Source organism: Hyperolius riggenbachi, chromosome 6 (genome assembly GCF_040937935.1).
Source record: "Hyperolius riggenbachi isolate aHypRig1 chromosome 6, aHypRig1.pri, whole genome shotgun sequence".
In the NCBI taxonomy this organism is placed as follows: Eukaryota; Metazoa; Chordata; class Amphibia; order Anura; family Hyperoliidae; genus Hyperolius; species Hyperolius riggenbachi.
Window position 1 is genome coordinate 371,745,870 of NC_090651.1, and position 25,360 is coordinate 371,771,229.

The following is a 25,360-nucleotide window of genomic DNA, read 5'->3' on the forward strand; positions in this document are numbered from 1 at the left end:
TTCCTGTTGACGACCCGGCTTGCCTGACCACTCTTGATCTCTGCTCCTTTGGTTTGACTCGGAATGTTCCTGGATCTTCTCTGCCTGCTTCCTGCCCTGACCTCGGCCTGTACTTCGGATTCTTCTCTGCCTGCTGCCTGCCCTTACCTCGGCCTGTACTTCGGATTCTTCTCTGCCTGCTGCCTGCCCTGACCTCGGCCTGTTCTTCGAATTCTTCTCTGCCTGCTTCCTGCCCTGACCTCGGCCTGTACTTCGAATTCTTCTCTGCCTGCTGCCTGCCCTTACCTCGGCCTGTACTTCGAATTCTTCTCTGCCTGCTGCCTGCCCTGACCTCGGCCTGTACCTCGGATTCTTCTGTGTGTCTTCTGCCCAGACTTTGGCTTGTTGAACTACATTCCAGCATCATCTCTACATTGTGGTATCAGTTCTCTCAACACTAGTGAGGCGATCCCAGTTTGCGACCTGGTGGGCACTAGGCTGCGAAGTCCAGGGCGAGACCCTCGGGTCGTGTTTTGGTGAAGACCCATGGTCACTTAGACCCCGCATCTGGGTAAAACCTCGTTCCCTAGTGGAAGGGTCAACTAGCCACTGAACTACCAACCAGCATCATAACAGTAGTAGTCCCAATAATACAGGTTCACATCACGCCGGGTAGACTGCTCAATCAGGTATGATACACTAGAGGGTCATTAAACAGATTGCAAAGATTTTATTTATTTATTGTATTTAGAGAGTTTCTCCTTTCATTTACAAGATTTCAACTCTATGAAAAACAAAGAATCAAAAATAACAAAAATAAAAATAACACGATATTATAAAACAAATTTGTTCGATAACTGAATACAGTGCAAACAGCAAAAATCAGCTACACTGAGGCTGCCATCAGAATTTTCTGGACCCCATATAATTTTGTGCTAATATACAGTATATTGTAACACGAGGCATAGATAAGCAGGTGTATTTGCCTTTTGGGACAGGCACAGTGTATGGAATGATTGGAGACAGTATTTGAGTTGCATCATCATGTGCGTTGTTTGTGCTGTACAGGCTATTTACAATATGTATGGAAAATAAGTAATAAAATCACTGGATGGGTGACTACCCACAACTTAAAGATGAAAATCCTCTTTACTAGGAGCAAACCTACAGCTTGTCCCAAAATAAAGATAAAAAACACAGGGCATTATTTTACAGCATATAAATCTGGCTTTTTTTTGTCATTCTACTGGAGCCAAGTGGTTGCCAGAGCAGCACAGCTCAGACTGAGCCAATAGGTCTTTTCTTTATCACATGAGCAGGGGCGTTTTTAGGCATAGGCATTCCAGACCATTCCCTGATGTGCCATTGGTCCTGGGGGGCACCATGCCTCTGGATTAAACTCCACCTCCTGAATAAGTCTTGTGTTCTGTGTCCTGAGGAGCAACAGCATTGCAGGTCCCTGGAGAGTAGACATCACAAGATAGTATAATTTGCAGGCAGCTGCCATTGTTTCCCTCTGTGCCACCTCCCCCCCCCCCCTCCCCCATGCATCCTTCTGTCCCCTTTTGAGCCTTCTTCAGTCCTCCTTTGTGCATCCTTCTGTCTCCTTGTGCCTCCTTCTGCCCCCTGTGCCTCCTTCTGTCTCCATGTGCCTCCTTCAGTCCCCCTTGCTACCTCTGCCCCCCTGTGCCTCCTTCTGCCCCCTGTGCCTCCTTCTGTCTCCATGTGCCTCATTCAGTCCTCCTGTACCACCTCTGTCCCCCTGTGTCTCCCTCTGTGCCTCCTTCTGTCTCCCTGTGCTTCCTTCTGTCTTAATGTGCCGCCTTCTATTCCTCTGTGCCTCCTTCAGTCTCCTTCTGCCTCCTTCTGTCCCCCTGTGACTTCTGCAGCCGCCCCCCCCCCATTCATCTTTCTGTCCACCTTTGTGCCTCCTTCTGCCCCCTTTTGTGCCTCTGTCTGCCAATCTGTGCCTCCTTTTGTCCCTGTGCCTCTTTCTGTCTCTCTCTGTCTCTTTCAGTCCCCCTTTGTGCCTCATTCTGTCCTCTTTGTTCCTCCTTCTGTGCCTCCTTCTGTCACCCTTTGTAACTCCTTCTGTCCATTTTGCACCTCCTGTGCCCTTGTGCTATCTCTGCCCCCCATGCATCCCTTTGTCCCACTGTGCCTAGGCTCTTTCTGTCCCAGGCGGAAGCACAGCACTGGTGAGCGCACAGCTTCTGTTGCGCTATACTCTGCATTTACATACTAAGCTGGGGAATGGGATGTTCAACAAAATGCGACAAGGATCGGTGGGTTGTTTGTATCTTGGGGACTCCCTGTATTAAGCATCCACCTTATACACCACATGGTTCATATATTCTTTAGTATGTGCATGTTTTTTTTTTCATGGGGGGGGAGGGGTGACAGAGGACACTTGCCTGGAGTGACAAAATGGCTGGAAACGCCCCTGAGCATGAGCACCTGTCTCAGGGAGGGAGAACATGGGATCCCAGAGTGGACTTAAAATAGTGCAGAGGAAAATCAGAATTATAAAAACACACACAGAGGGATCCGAGATTCACTCCAGCATTTCATCTTTGAGAAAGAAGACTTTTTGGCACGTTTATTTTGAAGGTCGGCTTCAGTCATTGAGCATTCAGTTCCGCCTACATAGCGACACCTTTTCGGCCTTTGCTGGGTAGGTTGCTGTAAGGGGCGGTACTGGCGCCTCTTCTGCGGCTCCGCCTCCTCCTTCTTATCCAAACCAGCAGAATGATGGCGAGGATCAGAAAGTTGCAGCCAAAGATCAAGCTGTATAGATGCAGCGGAGATGGGGGGTCCCGGGGAGCTGCGTGCAAAACAAGGAAAACTTTTAAAAATAGAGTCAAAAGATGATTTGCGTGATGATTTGGGATTAGGCTAACAACTCTAAACGCAATATACAGCAAGGTTGGTGGCCCGCCATAAACCCTGAGGTCGCATTCACAGTGGGATGTTTTTGTCCTGCGTTATAAAGTCATAATAACGCAGGTTAACGCATTATAATGTTAAAGAGAAACTTCAGCCTAAACAAACATACTGTCATTAAGTTACATTAGTTGTGTTAATTAAAATAGATAGGTAATATAATCTCTTACCCACCCTGTTTTAAAAGAACAGGCAAATGTTTGTGATTTCATGGGGGCAGCCATCTTTTTGGTTGAAAGGAGGTGACAGGGAGCATGAGACACAGTTCCAACTGTCCTGATCACCTCTCCCCGTTGCTAGGCAACAAGAACAACAACATCAGAAATCCCATCATGCTTTGCATAGCATCAGGGGAAAAATGCCCGGGCAGTTTTCTTTGATGGGAGGAGCTTAGCTAAAAATCAGCTTAAAATGAGGCTTTGGTAAGAAAAACAAAGTTCTGATGCTGTGAAACTGTTAAAGAAACACTAAGCCTTTTCAGTGCTGCTGAGTAGATTTTTAGTGTGGAGGTTCACTTTAAGCCTATGTGACACTCACAGTGTGACATTAGTGTCGCATTGTAAATGTTGTTATGGTAACTCACTGCTTGCAGTGTGTTACCTCTAAATGCAGACGTTAAACAGATATAGAGAGGTATACTTTCCATTGCCTATATGCTCCACTGTATCTACTGTATGCCATGGTAACGCAGCGTTAATGTGCGTTAGAACCTTTTCTTTTGCGTTGCGTTGTAATGCTGTATTGTGAATTTAACGTCGCATCACAATGCAGCATCCCACTGTGAATGTAGCCTGAATAATCATGCAGATCAGGTGCTCTAAGAGCTTGTTCACATCTAGGGCATTTTCGCTACTTTTTCAGCGCCGGTGATTTTCAAAATCGGCCTAAAATCACTTGTGCAATGATTCCTTATGGCACTGTTCATATCAGTGCAATTTGTCTGCTTTCCGCTGACGAAAGCGATGCCTGCACCATTTTTGAGGCAGTTTTGCTACAATGGAAGGTATAGGAAAAGCCCAAAACGCTCACAAAATCGCTTTATGCGGCGATTGCGCTTGCGCTTTTTGTTCCACGGGTATTTAACCATTTCAGCCGCCCAGACGTGATCCTCACGTCCAGGCGGCTGCTCTGCTGCGGTGCCGCTCTTCGGCGCGCTCCCGCACGCGATCGCGGGCGTGCCCCCGTGTCCCCGTGCTGTCCCCCCCGTAGCCCTGGGATCAGTGAACGGGAACATGGTTCCCGATCACCGATCCGTGTCCCCAGCAGAAAAACTGATGTTCTCTTACCAGAGGTCGCAGTCTTTCTGCTGAAAATAGTTTCCCCGTCCTCCTTGTGCTTCCGGTTAGCGAGAAGCACAAGATAAAAAAAAAACCTCAAGGTGGTCATCTTGTGGCCAAATAGTAAAACTACAGCTACAAACAATTTTGAAGGGAATTTACACAGATTTTAACATTTAAAATTAACAGTTTATTTCCCACACCAAAATATTACCCAAATAAAATTTTTAATGGAAAAAAATTACAATTAAAAAAACAAAAAAAAAACATAAATAGTTACCTAAGGGTCTGAACTTTTTAAATATGCATGTGAAAACTGAGAAATAATTATTTTTTTCCATTTTTTTCTTATTAATCCTGTTAAAATGCATTTATAAAAAACAATTCTTAGCAAAATGTACCACCCAAAGAAAGCCTAATTAGTGGCGGAAAAAACAAGATATAGATCAATAAGTTGTGATAAGTAGTGATAAAGTTATTAGTGAATGAATGGGAGGTGAAAATTGCTCTGATGCATGAGGTGAAAAATCCCCGCGGGCTGAAATGGTTAAATGTGAAGTGTTTAGGTTTGGTCAAAAACTAGCTAAAAATCATAAATTGTACCCCAAAAAAGCGCTTGCAAAACGCCTGTCCAAAAACACAGGGTGTCGGTGAGCACCGGAAGGTGCTAAAAAAAAATCGTGCTAAAAAGCGCAAAACGTGGGTGTCAGCAATTTCGATTTTAGATGTGAAGAAAGCCTAACTGGATTAGCTGCATGCTTTCACCAGGTGTGTAGTGAGGATTGTAATCGGCTAATTACAATTACACAAAATTTTGCATACATTTTCCCAATTATGGCCATACGTGGTTACAATTTGGACTTTCAACTGATTTTGTGTAATCCATTTGTAATTTCGCATAATTTTTGCGTCATTTGATGCAGACTTGCATCAGACATGCTATCGTCACCAAAATTGCTACGTATGTTAAGAAGAAGGGTGGGAACGAGGCAAACAAATAATTTAAAAAAAAAAGATCTTGTGGTAAAAATTCAAAGAAAAAACATTTTTTTTAACTCAGAAAAAGTTTTTAAAAAAATGTTCCCTTTGCAATTTCTCAAAAACTACAAGGTATTTTTGATTTTTGAAAAAAAATGTTTTGCCTTGTTCCCACTATTAACCATTAACAAATGTAGCAATTTGGTGACAATAGCATGTAGCTTTGCTATTAACCGATAAAGTCAGCACAAAATTGCGTGAAATTAATGTTCCTGATTACGTTTACAAATTAAACTAATTACGATTTTACCCAAAACTTTGCATTACGATTTTGCATTATACCGGTAATTATGAATAACGATTATGCAAAATTTGTGCTCATCACTCATTAGCAAGACTGCCGGGCAACTGGTATTGCTTAAAAGGAAATAAATATATCAGCCCCTATATCTCTCAGGTGTACTTTAAAAGTGCAGTTCTTAGACTGAGGATAAAAATATGAGGCTCTGTTTTATGTTACTAGTGTTCTATGCAGTGGTGTAGCTAAGGAGCTATGGCCCCCGGGGCAATTTTTATATTGCCCCCCCCTCTCCCCCCCAAGCACTTTATACATACCAATTAATATGGCGCACGAAAACCTGCCAATGGCAACTTCAGTGTCAGAGGTGCCAGAAGGGGATGGGGAGAAGCTTGTTAATGATTACCACTATTCAAAGTATCTATAGAAGTGATTGTTATCAGCACAGGCCCAATAGAGAGCTAATACCATAGTTGAGGGAGGGCCCGTCAGAGTTCCTCTGGCCCAAGGGCCCTGATGCAGTCGATACCTCTGCAACCCCTTTTGCTACGCCACTGATTCTATGTATGGTTAGTACAGCACATACAATTAGTTATCTCATAGGCTTATTCTCAGTTCAGGTTTGTTTTATTATGGCAAAAAAGGAAAATCGCTGTTTGACTTAAAGGACAACTGAAGTGAGAGGTATATGAGGGCTGCCATATTTATTTCCTTTTAAACAATACCAGTTGCCTGGCAGCCCTGCTGATCTATTTGGCTGCAGCAGTGTCTGAATCACACAAGAAACAAGCATGCAGATAATCTTGTCAGATCTGAGAATGATGTCAGAAACACCTGATCTGCTGCATGCTTGTTCAGGGGCTGTGGCTAAAAGTATTAGAAGCAGATGATCAGCAGGGCTGCCAGGCAACTGGTATTGCTTAAAAGGAATTAAATATGGCAGCTTCCATAGCCATCTTGCTTCAGTTGCCTTCACAATTGAATTGCACACTTGACTATGCAGAAAAACAAGCGTTTTTTCTGCTGTGTACACTTGCGAATTACGACACAAAATTATGTTTAAACGAAATTTGCGCTCATCACTACTGGGAGGGTTGGGCTACACACCAATATACAGCAGTATAGATATAGGGAGTGCTTCTGATGCTGAAACTAGCAAAAATTAACATAAAAATAGGTATCCTGAATAATTTACTACATTCTTCTATCTGTCATTACAGGGCCTCTTTAAAAATGTTAGCAGGGGCGTAGCAATAGGGGTTGCAGATGTTGCGACTGCATCGGGGCCCTTGGGCCAGAGGGGCCCCGAAGGGCCCTCCCTCAACTACAGTATTAGCTCTCTATTGGTCCTGCGCTCATAATAATCACTTCTATAGATACTTTGAATAGTGGTAATCATTAACAAACTGTTCCCCATCCCCTCCTTGCACCTCTGACACAGTAGTTGCCATTGGCAGGTTTTGGTGCGCTGTATCAATTGTTACGTATAGAGTGCTTCAGGGGCCCCAATGTAAAACTTGCATCGGGGCCCACAGCTCCTTAGCTATGCCACTGAATGTTAGTACAGTTTTCTGTCTGCTTCAATGATGTGTCACTGCAGTATTGGGAAGTTAACTATAACATTAGTGCTGTACCTGTACACGGGACCTCCACGCTCTCGGTCACCAGAGTTCTCCCCATGTACTGCAGGCAGCAGCTGATGGTCACGTTCTCGGTGGCCTGGCACTGGCTTGTCCAGTTGAGGAAGCGGTTGCTGATCCAGTATCCGGTCGGATTATTGCCCCATGTGTGGTCCCCATCCCTGAAATCTGTCCCATCGAATTGCCACAGCAGAGTGACGTGTTGTACTTCTTGAATTTCTGTCCTACATGTGATATCAGCGCCATTGTGATCGACCTCTAGAGGTTCTGGCAGGGGTGAAGAGAGACAAAAATGACTAAATAATTCAAGATGCTTAGGTTACTTGTAATTATGCACAATATGGAGATAATAACACTTACAGTGTACCTGAGATGGTGCCAAAGGAAAAATGTATACATACCTGGGGCTTCCTCCAGCTCCCTTCGGCCTGATCGGTTACTCGCGGTCCACCTCCACTTCCTGGATCCTCCGCTAGGGCTCCTGGTAGTTTGGCCAGTCAGGGCCAGTTGCCGCAGGAGCAGTCCCATCGCGCTCCTGCGGCCAGGAGCGTTCTGCGCCTGCACAGTACTACCGCATAGGTGCAGAACGCTACTGGCCACAAGAGCTTGACGGGTCCTGCACACTATGCCTCGACTGGCCGGTGTGTCGAGAGCCGTAGCAGAGGATCCAGGAGGCAGAGGAGGACGACAAGGAACCAATCAGGCTAAAGGAAGCCCCAGGTATGTATACATTTTCCTTTGGCACCGTCTCAGATTCACTTTAAAGGACAACTTAAAGGGACTCCGAGCAGTGCAGAAACTATGGAAAGATGCATATCATTTTAAAGCTCTTTTTCTCCTCTTTCCAATGATATATAAACCGCCACCCTACGTCTTTTAGTTTTCGCTATTTTCGCGATTGAAATTGCAGCGACCGCGGCCATCAAGCCATAGTTATATTGTATTACACAGGACGACACTTTCCCCAGTGTCAGCAGCTCCATTCTGCTGAATGCAGCTGCTGACTTTGACAAAAAGTCGCCCTGTGTAATACAATATAACTATGGCTTGATGTATATCATTTTAAAGCTCTCTTTCTCCTCTTTCTGACGACACCTAAATCGTTGCCCTACGCCTTTTAGTTTTCTCTATTTTCACGATCGAAATCGCGACGGCGGCAATTTCAATCGCGAAAATAGTGAAAACTAAAAGGCGTAGGGTGGCGGTTTATATATCATTGGAAAGAGGAGAAAGAGAGCTTTAAAATGATGTGCATCCTTCCATAGTTTCTGCACTGCTCGGAGTCCCTTTAAGTGAGATGGATATAGAAGCTGCCATATTTATTTACTTTTAAAGTGAATTTGAGGTGGGCATTTTTGTAAAAAAAAAAAAACATGGTACCTGATCTGGGGGGCTAGCTGGATCAGATTGTCTCAATTCCTGCTGCTCTGTGCCGCTCCTGTGGTGGGGACAAGCGATGCATTAAAACGTCCTGGATCGGTTAAGAGACTCCAGTATCACATTTTAATGCAGCGGCTTGTCGATAAGACGGTAAAACTGCCGAACAAATATATCTAGCAGCTGAACAGATTGGTTAGATAAGAATAACCAGAAGAGGGAGAATGATGAAGAACGTCTGAAAAGTTCAAAATACCGTGTGTGACTGTGTCCAGCAAGCGGTAAAGTCTGGCCAAAGTATTGCCTTTTGGCCTGTGTCCTGCTGGCTTATCGATAGATTGAATTCGACAAAGATAATAGACACAGGACACGGAACCGGATCGCTGGGTTTTACTCACTCTGCAGCTGAGGTGTGGCCTTGTTGCAATCGGAACTGAGGGCAGTCCCCAATTCAAGGAGAAGAATCTGTCCGAATACCTTTTATGCCGATTCCTTAGTGTCCATTATTATTATTATTAATTGTATTTATAAAGCGTCAACATATTATGCAGCGCTGGACAATAAATAGGGATACATACATTGCAACAAGGGGTGACAGACAGAGAGGCAGCAAACAGTTATATAACACATAGCACAAGGTTATACATACAATCAGGGTATAAAATGCATTTTACAGAGACCCAGCAAAACAAGTCCAAGTTAGTCCATGAGAAGGGTGTAATTGCCAGGGTAGTAAAATTAAGAAGGACACACTAAGGGAGGGGGGAGGCCCTGCCAAGGCTTACAATCTAAAGGGTGGGGGGGGACATAAGGTAGGACTGTGGAATGGGTGATTGACAGAGAGTTAGAGTGTGGTAGATGTGGGGTAGGCTATTTTAAATAAATGTGTTTTGAGGGCTTGCTTGGAGGTATTGAAGGAAGGAGCGAGTCTGAGGGGGAGTGGAAGGGAGTTCCATAAGGTGGGGGCAGCTCTTGAGAAGTCTTGTAAGCGTGCATGGGAATGAGAAATGCGTGGGGAGGTCAGGCGGAGATCATTGGAGGACTGGAGGGGACGGGCAGGTATATATCTGTTGGGCAGGTCTTGGGCAGGTCTTGTGCACAGATTTGTAGGTAAGGCACAAAACCTTAAAACTGATCCTGAAGCTGATAGGGAGCCAGTGTAGGGCTTCGCAGAGAGGGGAAGTGGAAGCATAGTAGTGGGAAAATCTGATGAGTCTAGCTGCTGCATTCATGACTGATTGAAGGGGTTCAATGCGTTTTAAGGGGAGGCCAGATAGTACGGCATTGCAGTAGTCAAGGCGGGAGACGATGAGGGCATGGATGAAAAGTTTGGTAGTGTCTGGAGTCAGAAAGGGGCGGATTTTGGAGATGTTATGAAGGTGGAAGTTGCAGGTTCTGGTAACATTTTGGATATGTTGGCTGAAAGAGAGGGCAGAGTCTAGGGTGACGCCAGGCAGCGGGCCTGGGAGGTAGGGCGGATGGTAGTGCTGTTGATAGTGAAGTGAATATCTGGTAGGGGTGGTGCAGAGCGGTCCGGGAAAATTATGAGTTCAGTTTTATCCAGGTTAAGCTTCAGGAACCTAGCTGACATCCAGGAGGAGATGGTTGATAGGCAGGTGGAGACCTTGTCCATAGTGGAGGGGGAGAGATCGGGGGTGTGGAGATAGATTTGGGTATCATCGGCATATAGGTGGTATTTGAAGCCCATAAGTCATCAATAAATGGACTGCATATTTGCATTAACTAAGGCACAACGAATTCACACGTATGAAACATGAGTATTAAACATGAGTATTAAACTGTAAAGTACGACAGAGAATCTTTTTTAACTCAGGGTCTGGCTGTCCGCAGGGGTGCATCTAGCCATTTTATCACTCCGGGTGAGAAAACCTGTGACACCCCAAACCCCTTTACTGCGAAGGGAGGAGAGCGGTTCCCCTGGTAACAGCGCATATACAGGAGGTAACTACTTCCTGTATTGCGCCACTGCGGGAGATGCTCTCCTTCCTTCAGTGCAGCGCTGCGGGTCACTGCTGATCTGAGCTCTGTTGTGTATTTTCCAGTCAGGCGTCCAGGCCAAGCACCAGGCGGCTGAGGCGGACAGTGGTAAGTCGTGCGGCACCAGGCCAGACACACTCTTCTTTACTTCTTGTTTGTGCCTGGCTCATCCCCCACACTCTCACCGTCTGAGGAAGTCGCCTCACTTGGCATCATGGGTGGCCTAGGACTGGATAGTAGATGCGGCTAGTTATCATGACTGTGCTGTGGTCACCTGTGGTGCATGGCCTTACTTCTTCCGAGGCTAGTGCACGATTTTAGGCTAGTTAGGTAGGCCCAGTAATACAAGTATGAGGCAGTCATAGGAAAGTAGCACACGATCATGTAGCACAGAGCACTGAGGATTGCCAACAACCCCTCACACCCAGGCCATCTCCACCAGAACTACAAGGCATAGGATCTCCATTTTCTCCTTTGCTGTCAACCTCTTGAGCTACGAGGCATAAGAACTCCATTTTCCCCTTTGCTGTCAACCTCTTGAATTCTGTTCAGGCCCACCCCTCCCTCCCCTTGGCTGCGGCTGTCAGATCAATAATATTTCCTATATTTGTATAGCGCTTTTCACCTATCGGACGCAAACCACTTGCGAGGCAGCCACTAGAGCACACTCAGTAGGCAGTAGCAGTGTTGTTAGGGAGTCTCGCCCAAGAACGCCTACTGAACAGGTGCAGGCTTACTGAACAGGAAGAGCTGAGATTTGAACCCAGGTCTCTCCTATGTCAGAGGCAGAGCCCTTAACCAGTACACTATCCAGACTGTCTAGTGTGACACTGTGTTTATACTTACAACTTCTGTTTATGCTTATTGTATTATATTATTTCTTTTTTTTTTCACGTATAAAGGAGAAAAAAGAGAAGACAGTATTTAAAAAACAAGAAAAAACAAAGAAGAAACAGAAGCAATAGAAATGTGGAAAACTAAAAAAAAGATTATGGGACTAGCATACTGGTTTCTTTCCCTTTCTTTTTTTTTATTATCTTATTTCTTATTCCTTTGCTGAGCAATTGTATGTGCCAATTACACTGACACGCGCTAGATAGTATCACTGATTTATTAAAAGATAAAGACACAGTTTGGGAATACGTAATTTCAACCACTACTCATTTGTTCACACACTTCCATTACACATCCATACTCCAGAGAGGCCTCTCTGTTTTCTTAAACTACCCAAATCCACTACTCTATTAAAAATAAATATCCACTAAAAAAGAACTATTTTGATTTATTTCCCCGTTTCAGTCTCCTTATTGTAAAATCAAATTTCCTTATTTATATAATGAAAGGATATTGCAGTCTCTGCCGTTGTTCAAGACAACTTTTTTGATCAATCCGTGTTAAAAATAGTAGGGTCAAACTCACGGTTTACTTATTGCTTGTTGCACCGCTCGCTTTTAAAAGTCCTGGCTGGTTCCTTAATAAGGAGACTGAAACGGGGAAATAAATCAAAATAGTTCTTTTTTAGTGGATATTTATTTTTAATAGAGTAGTGGATTTGGGTAGTTTAAGAAAACAGAGAGGCCTCTCTGGAGTATGGATGTGTAATGGAAGTGTGTGAACAAATGAGTAGTGGTTGAAATTACGTATTCCCAAACTGTGTCTTTATCTTTTAATAAATCAGTGATACTATCTAGCGCGTGTCAGTGTAATATAAAATTGTAACCTGTGTAATTTTGAGGGTTGGGGGATCCCCTCTACAACACACGCAGCTCATTGTTTAGGTGATTTTCCAGCGCCAGAGAGTATTATCTACAGAATATATACAATTGTATGTGCCACCCAATTCTGGGCATGAACCAGTCATGCTTAGCGATTAAAATATTTCTGATTCTGAGAACACACTAGAGAAGGGAGGACCCTGCCAAAGGCTTAAAATCATTCCAAATACACCTCCCAAGACGATGCACATTTTAATGAATGTTGAGGAACTGCTCATGAATAATGATGGGATACTGTATTTCTTCTGGTATTTCCACCAGATGATGTGTGGCTCCAGCATACTCACCATGTACGAGAAGGTAGGTTCCATTTCCTGTGATAATACGGTCTCCAGAACCTAAGATCAAGGAGGTTTCGCAAAAGTAAGTATTAGTATTGGGCAGTCTTATATCGGTCACAACCACAGACATATCTGTTTCATGGCTGGAGCTGATGACATAGACAGAAAGCTTTTCGATTGTGTTGGCAGGATCTGCAGGGTGGATGTATTGCTTCTTTGTTTCATTCCGTCCGTGGCCATACCAGTACGGAACCACTCGTTTCAGACTTTCCTCGCCCAGCTGCAAGTGGCAGCTTAAAGTGACGTTGGAGCCAACCACGGCAGCCACGGCAGGGGGTTGCACCAGCATGAGAGCCCAAGACCTGTAGCAAGCTGTGCAAGGATGACACCAGTTAGTAGGGTTGTAATCGAAACGTAAAATAGACATTGTTTCTAAATGTGGAAAAAGGGAAATGATCCCTCTGGCAACAATGTAGAGAACGATGCTGTTCAAACACATCTTTATTTTCGAGGCTCGCATTGTGTTCCGTTGCTATGGAGGTGGTTGGAGGTACGACGTTCGGCAGACGACAGAGTGGCTTCAATCGGTTGATGGGGCTTGAAGATTGGATCCATCCGACAGGACGGATCCTTAACGATGCCCGAGCAAAATTGATCAGTGGCCGCTGTACACACATAATGATCGTCGGCTGAAACCGCATGTGTGTAGCTTAAAGTGGTCTAACACCCAACATTTCAACTTTGCTGTAAAAGATTGCTTACAGCTTAGAAACTATTATACCAGATTTTTGTTTTAGCAGAAATTCACTGAATGGATTAAACATGACATTTTAGTGCTGCATTTAGCTAGAAATCCTCCTCCATGCTGAGGTTATTGGATACAAATGTATCTATTTACAATGTAAATAAACAAACACCTCTCTAATGCTGGGGATACACAGTACGTTTCTGTACTGTGTATCGACCAGCTGATCCGGCCAGCTGATAATATTCAGCTGGCCCGATCATGCCGCTCGCCCCGCGCCCGCTCGATTCCCGCCGGCGGACAATGGCAGGGAATCGAGTGGTGATAAGGAAGCGCCGGCAGGGATGAGCGGACGAGCCGCTGGCTCGATCCGGCGCAGAAAACGAGCCGTGTATGCACGGCATAAGAGAGCACAGAGGGCTTCCCGCACTGGCTTTTCAGAGGTCTATTTGCATTCCAAACAAAGATACATTTGTATCTAAACCTCAGCACGGAGGTGGATTTCTAGCTAAATGCAAAACTAAAATGTCATGTTTAACCCATTCAGTGAATTTCTGCTTAAAAAAAATCTGGCATAATAGTTTCTATGCTGTAAGCAATATTTTAAAGCAAAGTTGTAATGCTGGGTGTTAGTTCGCTTTAAAGGGGTTCTGTATGGGGGTTTTGAAAAGAAAAACGGACACTTACCTGGGGCTTCTACCGCCCCTTGCAGCTATCATGTGCCTACGCCGTCTTCTACGATCCTCCGTTCCCCGTGGTCATCACAGGTCAATTATTCGTCCAACTAAACGAATACATCTGCGGCTGCTCAGCTGCGGCCACACACTTCCTCGCTCCCGTTCGCGTCTCCAGGAGCTTACTGCGCCTGAACAACCGCAGTTGTATTTGTCTAGTTAGACAAATAATTGAGCAGTAACGGCGGATCGTAGAGGACGGCATGGGCACATGACAGCTGCAGGGGGCCGATAGGAGCCCTAGGAAAGTGTCCATTTTTCTTTTCAAAACTGCCACAGAACCCCTTTAAGAATAGGGGTAAACCATCTTGGACATCAACCGTTTTGGACATGGCAATCAATCTTGCTTTCAGTAAAACCTCCTTCCCCCTTGTAAGGCAAAATTTTCATGATTCTTATGGTGATAAAAAAGATGGCAGCTCATTGTAATGTTATGGGGGGGGGGGGGGCTTTCAGAAAATAGAGGCGTGAGGAAAAATGGGCACCGGGTGAAGCCGATATAAGTCTAAATGATAAATACTGTTGCGAATTGGGTGTTAAATAAAAAACAAGAGAATATTTACAGTGGTAATGATGATAGTAAAACAATGGTAAATGTTACCAATATTTTACTACAACTAAACCTTACCCTGACCCCCCTTCCTGACGCCTAACCTTAAAACCCCTCTTTAAGTGTCCTGTCCCTACCCCTGCCGCAAATAACGTAAATACAAAAACCAATACATTTCAAAAATGACAAATTTCAAAAACAATACACTTTAAAATGATACATTTCACAGCAATAATTTTCAAAAACAAGACATTTTGGTTGGAAAGGCCTGGCGTGGCGCCCTCTATTTACCAGGCGCCCAAATCTCTACTTTTGGCGCCCAGATGCAGATACTTGTATTAGCGCTTACGGTGGCGCCCAAATTGTCCATTAGCTGCTAGCGCCAACATTTCTAGCTTCCGGAAAGACATCCTTATGGATTAAATTGAGGGATAATTCATTTTGAGGAGATGGATTCTACCATAACACCACCCCAAGCACAAAATGGAGATGAACTCCTTGTCCATAATACTAGAATAGCGTACTCTGAAAATGAAAAGGTGGGGTGGGGGTGGGGGGATTTTCCCTCCTTGTTTTCATATTTTTTTCCCCTTGTTATGGGCCATAGCTGAGGGGGCTGACCCCACCCTAACTGTGCTCCAAATTTCATGATGAATACTACCTTGCATGATGGGATTAATAGTGCCCAGAGGAGGTATGCCAGTGTAAGCTGTACCTATGCTAATAGTAAACTAGCTGCAGTGTGTGATGATCTCTGCTACCTCCAGTATGTGCAGTATATGCTGTTATTCTGTACTCTTATTGATAGCAATCTAACGGCAGTGTGTGCTGACCTCAGTTTGTTTTGTAAGTACCTGCACTGGTTATCATCTCTGTGTAAATGCTACCAGCACTTCAGCACCTGTTGACTATGCAGTAAAGGCTAGTGGTTACCGGCAGTCAACTTTAAATTGTAAATGGTGGAACTGGCAGGCTAATATTCTCAAACAGAGCTAAATTAGCAGTATTAGGTAGGAGGACTGTAATAACAGCGCAAGAGATTTGGAAGCAGTCGGCGGCACCATAGGCCGTAATAGGAATTCTGGCTATACGGGCACTCCGTGAGTAATTTAGGTGCCGTTAAAAGACAGAGCACAAATTTCTACAAAACCTCTGTAATTCAGCCGCCAGCAATAGCTGAAAGCCGAATTACATCTTTTCTCCACTATCCACGGTGACCTGGAGGGGGAAAAGTAATTATTGCCGCCTGGACTTGTGCAGGAGCAGGGTGAGCCTTCTAACGGCTTTCCCCTGCGGCCAAATCTCCCGGCGGCAGATTCATAGGCACGCGTCTAGGTATACTGATCAGAGACACATGTTGAAACATTTTATCCACACTTTAAAAATAAATGCTCTATTACTTACAGGAATGCAGAAGCAATACCAAGAGGTGCAGGAAGTGAAAGGCCTTCATTTCCCTCTGATTTCCTGTGTGGGCTGCGGCCTGGGGGATTGAGAAAGAGAGACAAGCTGTTACTATATATTAACTCTTTGCAAATACTCAGCTATACTCTTGTCATGATCACTCTTCCACTAAGATACACAGTAAATAAAAAGTAAATGTGAAATCGATAAAGACTTGATGAAATGGGAACTTTACTGAATGTAACTTAAAGGGAACCTGAGATGGGGCATTAAAAAGAAAATATACTGTATACATACCTGGTGCTTCCTCCAGTCCTCCGGTCTAGGGCCAACTGCGTATGCTTAGCCGTGCACGCTCCCGCCGCTCTCCCGTTGCCTGAAGCGGGCGGGGGGTGCGCTCCCTGGACTGTGCCTGCGTCAACTGACCGCAACTGGACAACCTACCGGAGCCATTTGTGGATTAAACAGGTGGCGACGGAGGATGACGAGGGAGCAATCAGGCCGGAGGGTGCTGGAGGAAGCCCCATGTATGTAAATGTAAATATACTGTGTGTATATATATACAGTATATACTGTATGAGATCCTGACGGCAGATTGTGTTGTCCTGTGGAACACTTGGGGCACTAAAAATGCACTGGAAACACATGCATATATTTAAATAATTAGACGTCTAAAAGCAATCTTTGTCCTACTAACTGATACAGATTCAGATAACCCTGCGGAACTGGATAGTATACTGGTTAAAGGGGAACTTCAGCCTAAACAAACATACTGTCATTAAGTTACATTAGTTATGTTAATTAGAATAGATAGGTAATATAATCTCTTACCCACCCTGTTTTAAAAGAACAGGCAAAGGTTTGTGATTTCATAGGGGCAGCCATCTTTTTGGTTAAAAAGGAGGTGACAGGGAGCATGAGACACAGTTCCAACTGTCCTGTGTCCTGATCACCCCTCCCAGCTGCACACGCTAGGCTTTAAATCTCAAATTATAAATAAAGAAAATAACAAAATTTGCACCAAAACAGCAGAACAAGAACAACATCAGAAATCCCATCATGCTTTGCACGGCATCAGGGGAAAATGCAGTTTTCTTCTGTGCAGCTAAAAATGAGGCTTGGGTAAGAAAAACAAAGTTCTGATGCTGTGAAAGTGCTAAATTAACACCAAGCCTCTTCAGTGCTGCTGAGCAGATTTTTAGTCTGGAGGTTCACTTTAAGGGCGCTGCGCTATACAAATGTTACGTTTATAGGATTATGTTAGGATTTTAGACCAATTCACACATACATTTCTGCAATGCATTCTGGCTGAACACAGGAAATATATGAGCTTGCAAGGCGTGTGCAGTCCACATGAATATTACATGTGTGTGGTCTGGTGGTTAACACCTCATTATAGGGAGGCACGCCTTTTGCATGATACTTCCTGGAAGAAACTCTAAGCTAGCATTACCCATAAGGCATTTAGCATAGTACTAGGCAGTGGAGAATGATGTTCAATAGGATAAAAATATTCCACATTTGCATGCAAATAATATGCAAATTCAAACTAAGCCAATTAACCATATGCAGATGGCAAAATCTTGCTGTGTGCATAGAGCTGAAGGTGAAAAAAAAACTGATGAGATAAATAATTGTATTACTCCTAAAAATGACTTCTTTAGATATCCCCTGGTTATATTTCATATTTAAACAACAGTTGTTTAGGTGATACCTTCAATGACTAACTGTACAAGATTCCTTTGCAAGCTTTCGAAACTTTAAGTTTCTTCTTCAGGAGTGTTTCTGATCCAGCTCTGAAACATGCCTGAAGAAGGAACTTAAAGCTTCGAAAGCTTGCAAAGGAATCTTGTACAGTTAGTCATTGAAGGTATCACCTAAACAACTTTTTGTTGTTAGGTCTTCGGATTCTCCCCATGACTAATACTGGACCACACACAACTGATAACACTTGTTAACACTTTGTGATTGTGTTTTCACACTGTTCTGTTTCTACTGTTCTCATTCACCTGCCTACATTATATAAAATGCCTCCACATCAGCACATCTGCAAGCACCCTGTATGAGTATATGCATAACTACTAATGGAGGACTCATTTCTACCATCTGAAAAAGGGCAGTTACAACTTTATACAAAGGAACTAGTGAGGTGTGATCTTGTGTTAATCATGCAGCAGATCGCCCACCTGACTGCTTTTTTCCTATTAAAGAGAACCGGTAACAACAGATAGTAGAATGCAGTAAATTGTTCAGGACACCAACTTTTACATACATTTTCCTGCTTTGACCAACACTTCCTATATCTATATATAGAGATGTCCCAAGCTGTTCGCCAGCGGACAGTTCCCGGCGATCATCGGCCATTTTGCCTGTTTGCCCAACGGCAAACACATGGCAAGTTAGATTCACGCCCATATGTATGCATGGAGCTAACATTTGACCCTTCTCCCCAGTCAGCAGGCACATGGCAGCCAAAGCGGTATCCCTCCCTCCTGGATCACCTCCCTGTATAAAAACGCCAGCCATTTCTGCATTTGGCGCAGAGGCGTGGCTAGGGTTTTCAGCGCCCGGGGACAAAGACCGGTTTAGCTTCCCCGTGGTAGGCCTGTATTGCTTGTAAAGCCCTCCTTTGACTGCTTGTGCCCTCCAGATGGTCTAGTCAAGACCTTTTACCCAGAACTAATGGCTGCCACATGCACAGTAGCTTTAATTTACATGGGTAGACAGCGCTGACCACACTCCCATCGGCTCTCGCTGCCAGCCACACATTCTCCTCACATCAATTTCTCCGATGGGGCGCGGGCTTCTTTCAGGCAGGGGGTGGGGTTTCTCCCAGTCCCAGCCAGGCATGCTCTCCTCCACTGCTGTATCTAGTTCTCTGGTGGGGCAGGCTGAAAGAGGCCGCAGTATAATTGTTCATTCTGTGCATTATGGTAGAGAGCCTGCCAGCAGCGCTGAGTGCCCCTAAATCACTGCGCCCAGGGACATATGTCCTCTCTTGCCCAGCCTTAGCTACGCTCCTGCTTCTGTGCTAGGTAGAGAGCAGGGAGAGCTGCGTTGTGCTGTGCTGCTGAGAGGGATAGTGTAGTTAGCTGCTGTTCTGTGTATCAAGTCTGCGACAGACTACCTGCAGACAATAGTAGCTAATGTGTCAACCGGATGTTGCGTAGACGTCTGTTGCTAGCAAGTCTGCTGTCTGTAGAAGACTTCCATACACATGTAAGGACAACGACAGACTCCGCGACAGTTCGTGTGACAGAAGTCATGAGCAATTCACCAGTTCTATCGCTCAAACAAGGCCGTTTCTGCAGACAGTCTGCTGACAGTCTTTGTCACTTGTCACGACCACATGCACGAACTGTCGCACGAACTGTTGGTCAACACGTGTCTCTACAGACATTTGTATGCCATGTGTATGGGCCTTATGTGTGAATCCATCCTTAAAGCGGATCTCGAGATGAAAAGCTAACTATAACAAGTAACTTGTCTATATATCTTAGCTAAAGTTTAGATAGTTTACACACCAAATATAGCTGCAAACAGCTTCAACAGTATATGATTATTTCTTCCTGTGATACAATGAGAGCAGCCATGTTCTGTTTGTCACATTACACACAGGCAAGCTGATAGCATCTCCAGCCCTCAGCCTGTGAAAACATCACTCCCCTCTTCTCCTCCATCCTCCCCTCTGCCTCTGAAATCTCTGGCTAGCAACCTCCTCCTCCTGCCCAGACTGAGCTCCCATAAGCCCTTGCTATATCGGACTGAGTGCCAAGGCACTCTGGAAAAACTGTGGGCGAGACTTGTTTAGTTAATAGGGAATTAGAGTATTAAGACAAAACAAAAAAAGTATTTGGCTTGATGAATGCCCTATAAACTATATGAAAGGGGCACAATTATGCAATGAGTAAAAGGTTATCTCGGATCCACTTTAAGGGACAACTGTAAAGAGAGGTATATTGAGGCTTCCATATTTATTTCCTTTTAAGCAATACTACTTGCTTGGCAGTCCTATCCTCTGTGTAACGATTGCGGAACTTTCTCCGTGATCAGCGCACAACGCGTGCGCTGGCACGGCGGAAATCCTCCACAAGCGTATATTTGCAGGCACCCAGCAAAAGGTGCTACGCACCTGTAGAGGGAAAATTCCTGTCGGCAGATGGCGCTGGGGAGTGCAGAGGAACCAATCCTCTGTACCTCCACAAATGCCAGACAGGAATTGTACGAAGCGCAGAATGCAATCGCAAGAGAGGCGATTGCGAATGAGACGAGCAAAGGGACAGGTTGTATGTGTGTGCGCCAACCTAGTCGCCACCCCGCGACAGTGCACACACAACAGCAGATATGAAACAGGAACGCGATCCCGAGAGGTGCGATCGCCAGACGTGACACAAGGCAGATCAGGACAGAATACGAGGTTAGCAAAGGCACAGCAAATAATACAATGAGGAGATGCGGAAAATAACAAACGCTAGCTAACCGCGAACACCGCACTCATTCGCAACAGTGCACGTGGTTATGCGCGGTCTCCACGTGATAAGCACAACAGAGACAAGCACGCCTAACTAACCCTCGACAGACAAACACGAAACAGAGGACGCGAACGCTTGCTTAACGGTTACCTCACTGAGCCTCCAGCAAGCGGTCGTAGCAGACAAGACAGACACACGAAAACAGGGACAAGCGAGAGATAGGATCCACAGCACTAGCGAAAGTGACTGGCGCGATCCAGGTACAGAGTAGCAGAACAGAAGGATCCACAGCACTAGCGGAAAGTGGCTAGCGCGATCCCAGGAGACAGAACAGAAGGATCCACAGCGCTAGCGAAAAGTGGCTAGCGCGATCCCAGGAGACAGAACAGAAGGATCCACAGCGCTAGCGAAAAGTGGCTAGCGCGATCCAAAGAGACAGATCAGAAGAGATAGCTGGTAGCAACCGCTGCACCAGCTATACTCCAAGAACAGAGATCAGAACCATTTCCTGCCGACCACCGCTGGGATAGGATAACAGCAACAGAACAAACAAACACATAAACAATCCTAACTGCACTAGGGAAAACCTGCCTAGCGCAGATTCAGGATTTACTCTAAGCTGATCTTCAAATAGAGAGTAAGGCTGACACCCCACCAGGAGTGTTACATAGGACGAAATCCTTATGAACAGCCAAGCATTGTGGGACACACATAGTACTTATAGTACACGCCTCCAATGAATGTGGCCAGGCAATTTGCATGACAACGTATGCAAATTCCTCAGCAAGCACAGGCTTCAAAACTGACAGAAGCTCTTCTTTCAAAAAGCTGCCTGCCTGCACAGGCAGCTGAGCAAATCATCACACTCTGCCTGTAATACTTTTAGCCATAGACCCTGAACAAGCATGCTGCAGATCAGGTGTTTCTGACATTATTGTCAGATCTGACAAGATTGGCTGCATGCTTGTTTCTGGTGTGATTCAGACACTGTTGCAGCCAAATAGATCAGCAGGGCTGCCAGGCAACTGGTATTTCTTAAAAGGAAATAAATAGAGCAGCTGCCATATCCCTCCTGTTACAGTTGTCCGCAGTGTTCTCCAACCCTGTCCTCAAGGTCCACCAACACTGCATGTTTTGTGGAAATTCATAGACAGGGCCGGTTTAAGGGGCCCTATGGCCCTGAAGCAAACTGTAGCGTTGGACCCCCCCAGCGCAGCTTCCCCCCTCCCCCCGCTATTACCCCTCTGCACCCCGGGGCCCTGCAAGCAGCCATAATTACCTATCAGTCCCGGCAGGTGAGCGGACGGGCAGCGGCTGTACTCTGAGACACGCTGTACCCCTTCCACTCTATGACTTGGCGCGTCATGTGTAAACACGCGCCGTGTCATAGAGGGAGACAGCCGCTGCCCGCCCGCTCACCCGCCGGGACTAATAGGTAATTATGGCTGCTATTATACTTGCAGGACCCCGGGGAGCGGGGGAAGCAGGCAGAATGTAGCAGGGTCGGCGCTGCGGGGGCCTTAGCAGAGGTCAAGGTGCCGGGGCAATTGCCCACTTTGCCCCTATGGTAGCGCCGGCCCTGTCTATATAGATGCAGTTAATCAGCTCTGCTGAGGCACTAATTATCTCACCTGTGCATGCTTGTGGTTTCCTGCAAAACATGTACTGTTGGTGGGCCTTGAGGACAGGGTTGGGGAACTGTGCTTTAATGAACTTTCAAAGGCATTGTAGGTAAGGGGAAGACAACCTTTTCGCTGCATTTTGGATTTGAAACTTCAAATTTTGACTCAGAATTTCTTCACTAATCTCTAGTAGGAAATAGAATCCACTTGAAGCAGGCACCACTGATGTAATAAAACGTCCCTTTATTAATCACATCAATAAAAGCAGCAGTACAACAACGACAGACCGCTGTTTCGAGCTACCATGCTCTTTCTCAAGTTGTCAAAACTGCAATACGTACATTAACCCCCTTGGCGGTATGAAAAATACCGCCAGGGGGCAGCGCAGCAGTTTTTTTTAAATTATTTTTTTTTTAAATCATGTAGCGAGCCGAGGGCTCGCTACATGATAGCCGCTGCTCAGCTGCATCCCCCCAGCCCCGCCTATCGCCGGAGGCTGAACGGGATTTCCTGGAGGGCTTCCCCCGTCGCCATGGGGCTGAATGACGTCACCGACGTCAGCGACGTCGGGACGTCATTGGGAGACCCGATCCACCCCTCGGCGCTGCCTGGCACTGATTGGCCAGGCAGCGCTCGGGGTCTGGGGGGGGGGGCCGCGCGCCGCACCGGATAGCGGCGATCGGGCGCGCGGCGGTGGCGATCGGGGTGCTGGCGCAGCTAGCAAAGTGCTAGCTGCGTCCAGCAAAAAAAAAATTAAGTAAATCGGCCCAGCAGGGCCTGATCGGCACCCTCCGGCGGCTTACCCCATGTCACACACGGGGTTACCGCTAAGGAGGTTAACATTCCACCACTCAATATATACAATACAAACACCAATCAGTGGTCAGCGTTTGAATGAGCCAATGAACGTGCAGCAACAGCATAGAGGACCTGATGGGGAACTGTGCAAAGCCCAGTCGAGCCCACCTCTAAAGGAAAAACCACTCCCTCTAGCTATATTGTCAAGATAAATACATTATAGAAACTCGCTTAATATTAATAAAAGGTTGCCACATCTCACCGCAGTTGTCGTTGTGCACAGGAGGGACCCCAGCTGTGGTATACATGCGCCGCCTATTTGGATATACACTTGGAGGCTGCCGCGTGATGTGGGACTGCTGCCCACTGTACGATTTTCTGGTGAACGCTGCCAACATTGAGATTTTCTGGTGAACGCTGCCCACATTGAGATTTTCTGGTGAACGCTGCCCACATTGAGATTTTCTGGTGACTGCTGCCCACTTTACAGTTATTTTCTGGTGACTGCTGCCCACTTTACAATTATTTTCGGATGACTGCTGCCCACCTTACGATTATTTTCTGGTGACTGCTGCCCACATTATGATTTTCTGGTGACTGCTGCCCACTTTATGATTATTTTCTGGTGACTGCTGCCCACTTTACAATTATTTTCTGGTCACTGCTGCCCACATTGCGATTTTCTGGTGACTGCTGCCCACTTTATGATTATTTTCTGGTGACTGCTGCCCACTTTACGATTATTTTATGGTGAAATGCTGCCCACTTTACGATTAATTTCTGGTGGAACATTGCTGCATTACGATTATTTTATGGTTAATCGCTGCCCCATTACAATTATTTTATAATGAAACGCTGCCCTATTGCAATTGTTTGGCACTGACGGGGGGGGGGGGGGGGGCATCCAAATTTTGCAGGGAGGCCCAGTGATTTCTAGTTATGCCCCTGTCCTTCCGTGCTCTGCTCTGTAATAGTGCGGGAGGAGAGGGGATGCCGGGGGGCATGCAGTGGGAGAAAGATGCGGCGGGAGTGCGGACATGGCACACTGCAGGAGGGCGGCTGAGGACAGTGACAGGGAACAACTTCTGGCCCCCTTTCCTTCGCCCTAGCAGCTGGCAGTGGCAAGAGTGTCAGAGACTTCAGCCAATCAAGGCTGAATTCGCATGCGACGCAACTTCTCTATTGCGGCTGCTACTCTGCGTACCAGATGAGAGCCAGGGGGCATGAGGAATAAATATCCATTACCAAAAAGGTGAGATTGATTCTAGACTTTTATATTGCCTGGTTAGCATCCATTTTACTTGTAGAACAGCTACTTATAGAGAATTGATTTTAGATTTTATGCCTAACAGTTACTCTTTAAGAAGAAATAAATGTGGCAGCCTCCATATCCCCCTCACTTCAGGAGAAGTAGCTGGTACAAAGCGCTCAGTAGTGAGTGATCTGATGTTTGTGTCTTGCATATATATGACTCATGTCTCAGACCTACCTTGGCAGCTTACAGGAAGGTGCTCCACACAGTCTTTGGCTTCTTCTTAGAATGGTCTGGCTACAAAAGTCTACAAAACGTTTTGTTCTAAAGAGGAAGTCAGCAGTGAAATACAGGTGATTAGGTCTCGCTTTTGTTTCTGTTTCATTCTGAGAATGCTGGGGTGTGGGTTGTGTTAAAGAGAACCAGAGATGAAGAAGATATAGATTTATACATACCTGAGGCTTCCTCCAGCTCCATAAGCCTGGATCGCTCCCACGCCGCTGTCCTCCGCTGCCTCTGTCCGCCGGCACCGGGCCCCGTACTTTCGGCCAGTCGAGCCAGTCGATGCAAGCGCAGTGCGCTCCCTCCGTACTGCGCAGGCGCACACGTACAAATCCGGAGGGAGCCCCTGCACATGCGTACAACTGGTTACGTCCGGCGGAAGTGACGGGACCCGGTACCGACGATACAGGCAGCGGAGGACGGCGGCGTGGGAGCGATCCAGGCTTATGGAGCTAGAGGAAGCCCCAGGTATGTATAACATCTTTTTCAATTTTTAGGCTAATGCTACATACACACTTGAAAGATAAATGAAAGATCACAGACCAATTTTACCCCCTTCCATGTAGTATGAGAGCCATACCTACACAGTCTATTCTATGGAGCTGAACTCCCCATCAGATAAAAATCTTTGCAAGATGCTGCACACATGCAACAGATCAGTATTGGCAAAAGATCTGTTCCTGCAAAAGATCCGTTCCTGCAAAATGCATTCATAGTCTATGAGATCTGCAGATCCTCATACACACCTTGTTTAACAGACATTCATCTGCAGATCAGATCCACCAGGATGGATCTTCAGATCTGCAGATGATTGTCAGATATGCAGACCCAGGGTGGCCTGAGTCTAGACACATCCTACTGCTATCTGCCCTATTCCAGCCTTCTGGATTGGTATTTTATGCGTACAGGGGCCCCAGCCTCCTGTGGTCCTCTGCAGAGGGAGTGATTAGGGATA

The 25,360-nt window shown here is 45.8% G+C and overlaps 1 protein-coding gene across 1 annotated transcript; it reads right to left on the reverse strand.

Annotated features, from left to right (window-relative positions):
- Window positions 1-1,932: 1,932 nt before the first annotated feature.
- On the reverse strand, window positions 1,933-24,401 carry LOC137523061 (uncharacterized). The gene is made up of 5 exons (XM_068243255.1): window positions 24,361-24,401; window positions 15,980-16,058; window positions 12,553-12,918; window positions 7,110-7,382; window positions 1,933-2,803 (listed from the first exon to the last, which is right to left on the reverse strand). Exons 2-5 carry the CDS (start codon window positions 16,026-16,028, stop codon window positions 2,622-2,624), a joined length of 870 nt encoding a protein of 289 aa, XP_068099356.1. The 5' UTR covers window positions 16,029-16,058; window positions 24,361-24,401; the 3' UTR covers window positions 1,933-2,621.
- Between the last annotated feature and the right edge of the window lie 959 nt (window positions 24,402-25,360).

Excerpts from the sequence above, each read along its gene's own strand:
- LOC137523061 (XM_068243255.1), bottom strand. The coding sequence starts at position 16,028 with ATGAAGGCCTTTCACTTCCTGCACCTCTTGGTATTGCTTCTGCATTCC. Across the intron at positions 12,919-15,979 it reads GGTATTGCTTCTGCATTCCT|CTTGCTACAGGTCTTGGGCT; the intron begins GTAAGTAATAGA and ends ATCCTTGCACAG. Across the intron at positions 7,383-12,552 it reads AACCTACCTTCTCGTACATG|AACCTCTAGAGGTCGATCAC; the intron begins GTGAGTATGCTG and ends CACCCCTGCCAG.